This window comes from Eriocheir sinensis, chromosome 33 (genome assembly GCF_024679095.1).
Source record: "Eriocheir sinensis breed Jianghai 21 chromosome 33, ASM2467909v1, whole genome shotgun sequence".
NCBI classification, from domain to species: Eukaryota; Metazoa; Arthropoda; class Malacostraca; order Decapoda; family Varunidae; genus Eriocheir; species Eriocheir sinensis.
The window spans coordinates 3,079,061-3,089,598 of NC_066541.1; the positions used below are offsets into that span (position 1 = coordinate 3,079,061).

The following is a 10,538-nucleotide window of genomic DNA, read 5'->3' on the forward strand; positions in this document are numbered from 1 at the left end:
AAGTGCACAAAGTGTTATCAGCTAATGCCACTTTCTTGATATAAATTATTGCTATAGCTTCAGCATAAAGCTATTCGTTACCTCGACAAAATTACCAAGTATTTTATTCACAGAATACTGTAACTATTACTGAGCTGGGCATTACTGTTTACTGTTTACAATGGTGCCATGTTTTGTCTGTGTAAGATGTTAGCGCCAAACACAACAACAGCCATCTTGAATCTACATCAACAATGGCCGTCTCGGATCTACAGCATCAAGACAACACTCTAACAAACTTTATGTTAATTTTACATTTTAGCACTATTTTCATTTGTAATCATTATCTAATAATTTATAAATATATATATTTCATTTTGGGGACATCTGGGAACTATTGTGTCCAATGGAGGTGTTTTGGGTGTTGGTCTCATACCAGTAACAATAACCCCGTGGCCTACCAAAACCTAACCATCGGGGTATAAGACAGGCTGATTTTTTTTTTTTTTTTTTTTACGATGATGCCGCTGGCGTCATATAATTCTATCAAACACGGGCAACGAGCACGCCGCCAGCGCCGGAGTGAAAAGCTTTCCGGAATTTGAAGGGCACACATAACTAGATCTCTGTCGATGCTAAGTGACTAACTGGCACCTCTTTTGTTTTCACGATGTCCCCTACCACCATTCCGTGTTCAAAATAGTCTACAGTTCCTGCCTACCCATCATGGCATCTGTAGAGCGATTCTGTTCCCTCAGCCGTCCTTTTTCGGCAGTGTTCCTTTAGTTCCTGCTTGTAGTGTACGTGCTAAGCGTAGACTTGACACCTCCACTGATATACATCATGTTCTAGATGAACCAATATCTAGTTCAGAGGAGTGGGAAGAGGAGGTTGGAATTTTTTTGGAATCATGGAATTCCAGGCAAATGGTCTGTCCAAATAGTAATCTGATTTTCACAGTTGAGATATACGGATGATTTTCTACAACTTTTATTCAATGAGATTCATTTCAGAATGAAAAAACAACAGAAGTTTACAAAAATTATTTTTTGAGTTTCACTGCAACTTTGGCTCTCTGTAGGCAGTAAATTTATGGGTAAAAGATTATAAACTATATTTTTCAGACTCCACCATGATAAAATGAGCAACTTTTCTTCAACAAATTTTTCTGTACGTCGCACCAGTAAAAAGTTGGAATTTTATGGGAATCATAGAATTCCAGCCAAACAGTCAGTCCAAATCATAATCTGATTTCACAGTCGAGTTATACGGATGATTTTCTACAACTTTTATTCAATAAGATTCATTCCACTTTGGCTCTCTGGAGGCAGTAAATTTCCTGGTTAAAGATTATAAACTATATTTTTCAGACTCCATCGTGACAAAATGAGCAACTTTTCTTCAATAAATTTTTCTGTACGTCACACCAGTAAAAACTTGGAATTTTGGGGGGATCACAGAATTCCAGGCAAATGCGACAACCTAGAAAGAAGCAGATTTCACAGCAGGGTGTGCCAGAAAATTTTCCATAAAACATCTTTTATGACATTTTCTCTGTTTCAAAGTTCATCTTCTGCTGACTTTTGCGTTCGAGGGGGATCTCCCGAGAAAAACTTTTGTGATGTGTGTGGGGTTAAAAGTGCGTCTTATATGGCGGGAAATACAGTATAACATATAAAATAATTGGAAATAAATACTACATGTTCATGTATTTTGGGTCGCCAGGCCAGGTCAAGACTGTATTTAGGGTTGCAACCAGAAAAGTTTGAGAACCACTGCTATAGATTGTCAAATTTTTCTTTGATTCTTTATTTATACATATGTTTTTAGCTGTCTATTTAAGTCTGATTTGTTTACTCATACATTAACATCTTACTCGCTCAGTCACGTGATAAAAGTATTGGATTGTTAGGGGGGGACAGAATTATGGTGGATATGCCTTTTTTTTTTTTTTTTTTTTTTTTTTTTTTACATTTAATTTTTGTACACTCAAGTTCAGTTTTCACAATTCATTATCCTAATGATTATTAATTGGACTGGTGTATAATAGTTGATAAAATGAACCACATTACTTTGACCCTTTCTCATAGCTACTCTTCTCCCCCCCTCACCTGAGCAATGGGAGGTGTGTTGACCAGGCACTGTATTCCTGCAGCCATGAAGCAGGTGTTACCCAAGTTACGAAGGCCACAGATCCCACTGACTGCATTATCATCTGCAACATTAAATAATTATATCAATGTTTTTTGATACCTTCTATTATACCTTGTAGAGCAGTGAGTTGTGGCCATTTTTTATATATTTTCTTAGTGCTTGGAACATGTAGAATTAGGTTATGAGGAAAGGAGGAAATACAGCCACATTGTCTAAAAGAGTAATACAAATGAAAACTCATACATGAAATAAAATAATATAGAAAAATAAGGAATATATAAATGAGACGTACAAAAGAAAAATTGATTACTATTAGAAATGACAAAAAAGAAGACAAAGATGAATAATAACAATATTCATCATTATTTTTCTTTGATGCTTTTCATCAAGAGGATGAGGGTTTGTCAGCGGGTGGCTCAGCATCCATTATCTAAAACCAGGTGGTTGGGAACGTTTAGATCGGAGGATCCGCTGTGGACAACTGCTTAAAGTACTCAGAACAACGAGGCTTCTGCCCATCCTGGTCTGACACCGGGCAACCATCTGCTCTTCTGACAACGCTCATCTGTAAGGGAGGCTCAGTGTGGAGCATCTTCAAGGCTCAGTAGGCAGATCGGAGATCATTTGCATTGAAATGCCCTTTGACATCCTCAGTGAGACTCCTGACACACTTCTCCTTGTCTCTCCTCAGGAAAGCTCGTCCTACATAAGAGAACCCTATACTGGTTCTGATTCCCAGCAAGCACTGGAGGGCAACTCTCCTCCATATTCCCCAATGTCTCACCAAAGGCAAAGCCACTCCTTGACTATGGGAGTTCTCCGATGCACTCTTTCCAGCTTGGAGAGCTTCATGTTTGAAGGTATCTCAAAAATCTATAGGGTCCTCAAGGCTACTAAGCACAGCAAACCAATTTGAGACTGTCACTGTATGCTTATCATCATCAGCACATACCAAGTCTTTCATTCTCTAAAGCCCCGTCCACACGGGCATACACTGTCCACTGCAAACACGTACAAAAGTTAGGCAGAGGCGAGTGAGCAAGCGGTGGACGGGCAAAACCCTCGCTTTTGTCTGGGTCTGTGGCGGACAATGTATGCCCATGTGGTCGGGGCCTAAAAAATGAAATGCAGCATGTTTACATTGAGATCTGACCAAGAGCAGGCACACGTCTAACAATAAAGAATAAAACTGAGGTAGTAACTTTATAGCAACAAAAATCAGATCACTCAAAGAAATTAGACCCAAAACAAGCACATATCCAGCCAGAAAAAGAAGGGATTTGTAACTATGAGACTGAACAACAAGGACAGCCATTTTGTTAATATAGCCCTCAGACTGTTTCCTTTATTGCAAAAAATAAAAAAAAGATAAGATGAGGTAAAAAAAATCCTAAGCTTAAAATGAGCACAAGCCAGCACCTGCAACATCCCCGTAGGACAGGATCTCTGGCTCATGGACGGGGCTGCTAAAGCTCCCAGGCATGTGGGGACCATACACAGGGCCAACCCCAAAGTCCCCTGGCTCCAGGCCAGGCATCTCGCTGAGCGCCGTGGAGTCTGCATCCGGCTGCTCATTGTTCAGCACCGAGTAGCCAAGCCCAGGGTGAGTTGTGCCATAGTGACTTCCGCCCGAGCTGTGGGTAATGCACGCCTTGCTAGACACAAAACCATAACCAAGTGTTTGATTTTAGATTATAACATACTTTCTTTCTGAGCTGCGGGTAATGAGAGTTGCTAAATACTCAGCCATAAGAGATGGGACTTCAGATTATAACTGACAATCTCTCAGCTGTGGGTAATGAATGTCTTGCTAGATAATCAACTACAGGCAAGAGTTGCATTTCATATTATAACTTATACCCAATCTCTGAGCTGTGGGTAATGAATGTCTTGCTACATACTCAAGCATAATACTAAATCATATCACAACTTATACTCTATATCCAAGCTGCAGTAATGTAGGTCTTACTACTAACTCATTACTCAACCTTAAGCAAGAGTTGAGTTTCAGATTATAACTCCCTAATTTTGGGGGGGTCCTGGAAAGTGTATTCTAATGATATGAACTGAATCTCAAATTAGAACTGCCCCTCTATATACCTCCTTTGGGTCCTCCCCTTATTTATCTATCAATTCAGTAAGAACTCTTCTTCTAGTACATCTATAATTTTAATACTACCTATCTATCTGGCACTGATAGAGTAGCATTACATGTAGTGTATTGCAAACAAATGCTAACTTTATCTTCTGACTAACTAAAATAATCTTTCAGAATAGGTACTGTTTTTTTACTTTTCTACAGTTCTTTTGTTTCTATATAATTAAAATAAAAATTCTGCATACATATTACAGCAAAAAGTTAATTAAAGTTGTTTTACTGGGATTTCACTATATGCCACCATGTTATCAGTACTTCACAAACACCATGCAAATGACTGACTAATTACTTTACTTAACTCTCCTTCCTCATATATGTGGAAGGAAAACACAGTAAACACACTGGCACACCTTATCCAGGTGGAAGTGATGCCAGACACTTCAAGGTCATCAACATTCTCTGGGAGCTGAGTCTCAATGCTGGGTGGGCCATCATCATCGTCATCATCAAGGGCGCCACCCAGAGGTGAGTCTCGGTCTAGGTCTAGGCTGTTGACAGGGGATGATACTATGCCTTCATCTGTGGACAGTGACAGGAAACCATGCATCAGTGAGTGTGACCTCTCTCTCAGCTACATAAATTTTCCTAGGTCTGTGTACACAATACAGTAAACCCTCAAAATAACGGACCCACTTATAATGGATTTCGGATATAATGGACAAGGTCAGACAGTCAGAAATCCATGGGGACTGACCGAGAATAGTTTTTGAACAACCCGCTTCCGGTAACTACAATAGCTTCTGCTAGCCACCTGACCCTCCTCCCTTTATCTGCTGCCCCATCCTTCGGTTACCGTAGTCTTTTTCAGCTCACCTGATGAAATATTTTCCTCTTCGTGATCTCCATTCAAATGAAGAACGTATTTATACCACAAGAAAGTCTTATGCAGCAATCCAGCAGGACATAAATGTAATGGAAAATAGCCAAGTGTTTGTGAGTGTCAGTACGGACACAAATAAAGTGGGTCAAGGGGGGCTAAACCCCGAGTTCGATAGGTTAGGTTAAGTTATGTTTGGTTAGTAAATTTATTTGGCACGCGGTGTGGGGCGAGGAAATACGCAGCGCGGGACAGGACATGGAAGGCGTGCGTGGTCAAATTCACGGGCCAGTGTTGCAAGAAATACCTCCTTGCAGAAATAAGTCACTCTACTGTCCATCACACATGCCCACTGTGGGAATGCACGGGAGGAAAAACATTAATTTGCCTGGTTTTGTTCTAGTTTGTCCACTTGTGACCTTTGTGAGCAGTGAGTGAAATGTAGAAACTGTAAGCAAGTTAAACATCTCTCTTTGCGAGTTATTTTGCGGCTGCAGCTGCGGGTTGCGGCGGGTGTAACATAGGCATTAAAAAGTGAATCATTTAATGATTTGTGACAGAAAGAGTTAACAGATTATTTCACAACACCCCGGAAACTACAACAAAAAAAAGTTTCGTCTGCCAATGTGAGATTGGCGCACTTGTACAATCTTACCCATACCCGTAACAATACGCCCCCCTTGCAGGGCCCCACTCCCAACCTGGCAGCCTCAGTGCCTTGCAGCCCATCGCCAACTGTGCCATGCAGCTATGCAGACAACGTGCAGATAACACACACACACACACACACACACAAAAATATATATATATATAGATATATATATATATATATATATATATATATATATATATATATATATCTTCGATAGGTTCGTCGGTATTATTTTATGTGGGGAGGGGGGGTTCGATGCTTATAATGGACTTTCGGCATTAACGGACTAGGGTCCCCCCCAATTAGTCTGTTATATCGAGGGTTTACTGTATATAATAAATCCATGCAAGTACAGTTCAGCATCTTCCATCTGACAACCTGTGGTGCTTTCCAGGCTTGGTGCTGCTCACCAACCCTAAGACTGAAATACTGGACAAGTAACGCAGAAAAATTCTCAGAGATGGGAGTAATACACTCACCTGGGGTGTCACTAGGAGTGACTGCCAGGGGGTCCTCCCCTTGTGGGGCAAGGGGATAATGTAGGGGTGCAGGAGGGTCTTCTTCCACCATGGGGTCCTCCTCCACTACAGCCTCCCCTGGACCTGGGCTGGTCAGCAGCCAGTGGTGTGTGCGATCTTCACCAGAAGACATCTGTGGGGCAGGGGAGGAGTCACACAGGAGACCCATCAATGTTAGGATAGAAGAATCAAATCAGAACCACCAATGAGTTGTAATATATTGTTAACCAACTCAGCATAAGCCAATCTTTTGTCATCAAACAAAATATACCTAAATATATCTAGACACATTTACTGCTCCAAAGTGTTGTGATGGTCATCATTCCTCTGGGAACAGACCTTCTTCCAAAGTTTTATTTCACTTCCCAAGTGCCTGTGTTCTGAGGACAGAATATTTTGCTCCTAACATTTTATTGAGTCAACAAGCATTTTTAATGATTTCTTAATATGTGAAGCTCTGTTCAAGCTAAATTAAATATTTAACTAATGAAAATTAATTATATTTTTGGATATACAATGATGTTCAGCTGCAGTGATCCTCCCTAAAGATGTGGGTGTTCAGCAATACATGAGCTGTGAGCAGCAGTGGATCAACACTACTGTGAGACACTGACTTCTGAACTACACCAAGTAATGATTAACATGCTTTGATGTCAACAAAGCTTTGTTCTTTTACCTTTAACGTTCTTATAATATCATGGTAGGTACACTAATGATTGATCAGTAATTATAAATGAATTATTAAGCCAGTAGCAGCAACGGGCCAAATTTGTGGCTTTAACGCGTACCGGCGACGGGCCAAATTCTTTCCTTGACATGAACGCCCCCAAAACAGAGGATACATAAACTGATCACAAATGCATTGATACATATAATATAATGGTTTGCATGAGTGATGATTTTTTCTCATAAATTCACTTACAGGGTCCTTTAAGAAACATGATCCCCACAGCTACCGGGTTAAGTGTTAGTGAGAAAAGTATATTGGATTATGTTATTTTTTCCTCACTGAATGAAAATACACCAAAAGTTTATCTCAACATGAAGCCACTGCTGTCTTGCAGCAGAATCTGGAGACTTTGGGATGAAGTCTGCTTAATTTTGAAGTTTTGGTATTGCAGCTGGAGGCCAGCCATGCAAGCCTTCTTCCTTAAGCTTGTCTTATGCTTATTTACCTTCCCATTAAACATCAAAGCAACATATGACTTTTTAATAACTTTAAAAAAAAAAAACAGGTCAGTGAATGTCTTAAATATAAACTAAGTTTCAAAGTGTGAAAGCTTCCATGATAATGTTTACATATCCAGTCCAACAAAATTCAACTACTCAGAAAATTTCAGGTCCACTAGTCTATCAAGAGTAATATTAATTGAGTATGTGTGAATATAACACACACACACACACACACACACACACACATTGCATTGATCACACTCACGACTATGCACTATCTTTCCTGAATCGAGAGAAAGTTAGTCTACAATATTTGCAAGTCAAAACAAAGCCTCAACATGTTTTCAGTGGCCTACTTCCTGCAGCTTGGCCCCCCTCGCCTCCCCAGGGTCCCGGAGGCCGCAGGGGCACACAGGGCAGACCCAGGGCCCAGGCGTGACGAGCACCCCAGGACCACGTATAGGAAACATTGCACCACCACCACGTACACACCACTACCAACAACCATGTAAACAAAGGACGTCTCCAATCGCAAATAAATGTCCCCTTGGCCTCACTGCGCACCTCCCCCTCCCCCAGGCAGCGACCATACAGTGGCACAAACAGATAACATCGAGGCATTTGGTGCGTGGAGCAGACGTCAACATTATGGAGGTCAAAACCAAAACAAAGGCCCACACCTCTCCTTCACAGTCCTGTTTTCACCTTCCCTGGGCGTCCTGCAGCTTTCCCCTCCTCCAGCACACAGTCCGAGTCTCACCTTACATTACTATAGCCTTGGGTGCGCCTCCGGGTCCCAAGTAAACAAGGAAAACGTAACAATGCAACAGGCCGGCCCTCCCAGCTGACCCAGCACTACCTTCTCCTCGATCAGCTCCTCCACGCATGCGCACCGCCGCTCTTTTCGTCTGCGTGTGTAAGAAATTTAGAACAAAATGACTGTTCATCTACGAGAGAATAACATGGTGAACGAATTTTTACTCCTTCCGAAACATGTTTGAATTTTCTCTTCGTCTGTAAAGGACCCAAATTTGCTGCTATACATAAAAAAAATGATCTATGGTAGGTCGGAAGAACATGTTTGCTGCAGAACTTCAAAACCTGCCTCAGTAATTATTTAAAGGTATGAAGATTAGCCTCATAGCTGTAGTCTAGTAGTAGTAGTAGTAGTAGGCCCTAGTAGTAGTAGTAGTAGTGAAACGCCTGAATTTTCCTCCTTACTACGGTCCCCTACGGCCACTGCGTTTAACGAAACACACGATTAATTTAATCTAGACAAGGAAAGGTTTTGCCGGCGCCGGGGATCGAACCCGCGACCAGCGAGACGGGAGAGCCACTCCTTAACCAGTCGGCCAAAGAGGTACCCCTCTCGCAGAGTGAGTTATGGGAGGCTCGCCCATCAAGCAAGTTGCTGCACTACACGGCTCCCCATTCCTATTTAGATTAATTTCTGTGTGTTGAGATTTCCCATTTTCTATGAACTTCAGAGAGCATGGACCATCACTCTACCTGTTACCCACTCGGGGCGACACAACAGAATCACAGGAGAGGATCCCACCGCTGCCACCAGTGAAACGCCTGAATTTTCCTCCTTACTACGCTCCCACACGGTTACTACGTGTGACGAAACACACGAGAAATTAATCCAGACAAGGAAAGGTTTTGCCGGCGCCGGGGATCGAACCCGCGACCAGCGAGACGGGAGAGCCACGTACTCCTTAAAAACTCAAGTCTAAGGTATCCACACACATATATATTGTCAAATACCGCTATTACTCACTGCCAGCCTTTGCGTCGTCATTGAGGCAGATATGTATTATGTAAACAGTCGCAGAGCTTCAACATCGCAGGATTTTCTTCGTTATATACGTTTTCTTCAAATAGTTTTATTGGTAAACAGATTTGGTAGAATAGAGAAAAAATATATGCATGAGGCTTTAATCATATATGTTAAGCAATAGATTGCATATGAAATAGTAAATGACTTGAAAAACACTGTTTGTGAATTATCTAAGGAGTATATTTGGTCATTAAATGCTTAAAATTTTATATATTTTAGCAGGAAATTTAAAACTCACACCAAGGATATCCACGCATATCTTGTCGAATAGCGTATCACTGACAGGAGAAGGATACTTGGACGGGTGATTTCTGAAATCAGTGCCCTAAATTACGTATATATATATATATATATATATATATATATATATATATATATATATATATATATATATATATATATATATATATATATATATATATATATATATATATATATATATATATATATATATATATATATATATATATATATATATATATATATATATATATATATATATATATATATATATATATATATATATATATATATATATATATATATATATATATATATATATATATATATATATATATATATATATATATATATATATTTTAGTAGCCTAGTAGTAGTGACAGAAGAAGAAAAAGAAGAAAAAATAATGATAATAGTAGGCTAATAATAATAATAATAATAATAATAATAATAATAATAATAATAATAATAATAATAATAATAATAATAATAATTATAATAATAATAATAATAGTAATAATAATGATAATGATAATAAGAATAAGAATAAGAATAAGAATAAGAAGAATAAGAAGAAGAAGAAGAATTATAATAATTATACTACTACTATTACTACTACTACTACTGTAACGACCTCGCAGCAGCACACCTAGTTCTCCGCCCCCACACAGCTGCTGCTCCGCCCTACAAAACTAATCTCCAGGAAAAGACTCAAGGACCCCGCCTCCAGCACACCTGCGGGCGGTGATAATCCTATCCAGCTGCTGCCAGTTCGGAGACTCGCTAATCCTGCCCCGAGGCCTGCGAGGTCAAGTCAGAACCACCAGTCTCCCAACAACTTCCACACGCATCACACCTGACTCCCTCTCGTGCATCCACGCGCCGTCGCCGCCTCCGACCGCGTACATTAGTGTATATAAATAAACTACTACGGTCGTCGTCGTAGTAGTAGTGGTAGTTGAGAAGTAACGATCGCCATCGTCGTCGTAGTAGTAGTAGTAGTTGAG

At 40.1% G+C, this 10,538-nt stretch overlaps 1 protein-coding gene across 2 annotated transcripts in view; it reads right to left on the reverse strand.

Moving 5' to 3' along the window:
- Positions 1–8,368, reverse strand: part of LOC127006550 (uncharacterized) — a 37,988-nt gene extending 29,620 nt beyond the window's left edge. The window contains exons 1-5 of one of the 2 annotated variants that reach the window (XM_050876522.1): positions 8,212–8,368; positions 6,240–6,411; positions 4,642–4,810; positions 3,553–3,767; positions 2,091–2,194 (exon numbers count right to left, since the gene is read on the reverse strand). In XM_050876522.1, coding sequence (XP_050732479.1) covers positions 2,091–2,194; positions 3,553–3,767; positions 4,642–4,810; positions 6,240–6,411 — 660 coding nt within the window. In that variant the 5' untranslated portion in view covers positions 8,212–8,368. The remainder of the gene's footprint in view (positions 1–2,090; positions 2,195–3,552; positions 3,768–4,641; positions 4,811–6,239; positions 6,412–8,211) is intronic. The other variant, XM_050876523.1, reaches the window with a different exon arrangement.
- Positions 8,369–10,538: the final 2,170 nt, after the last annotated feature.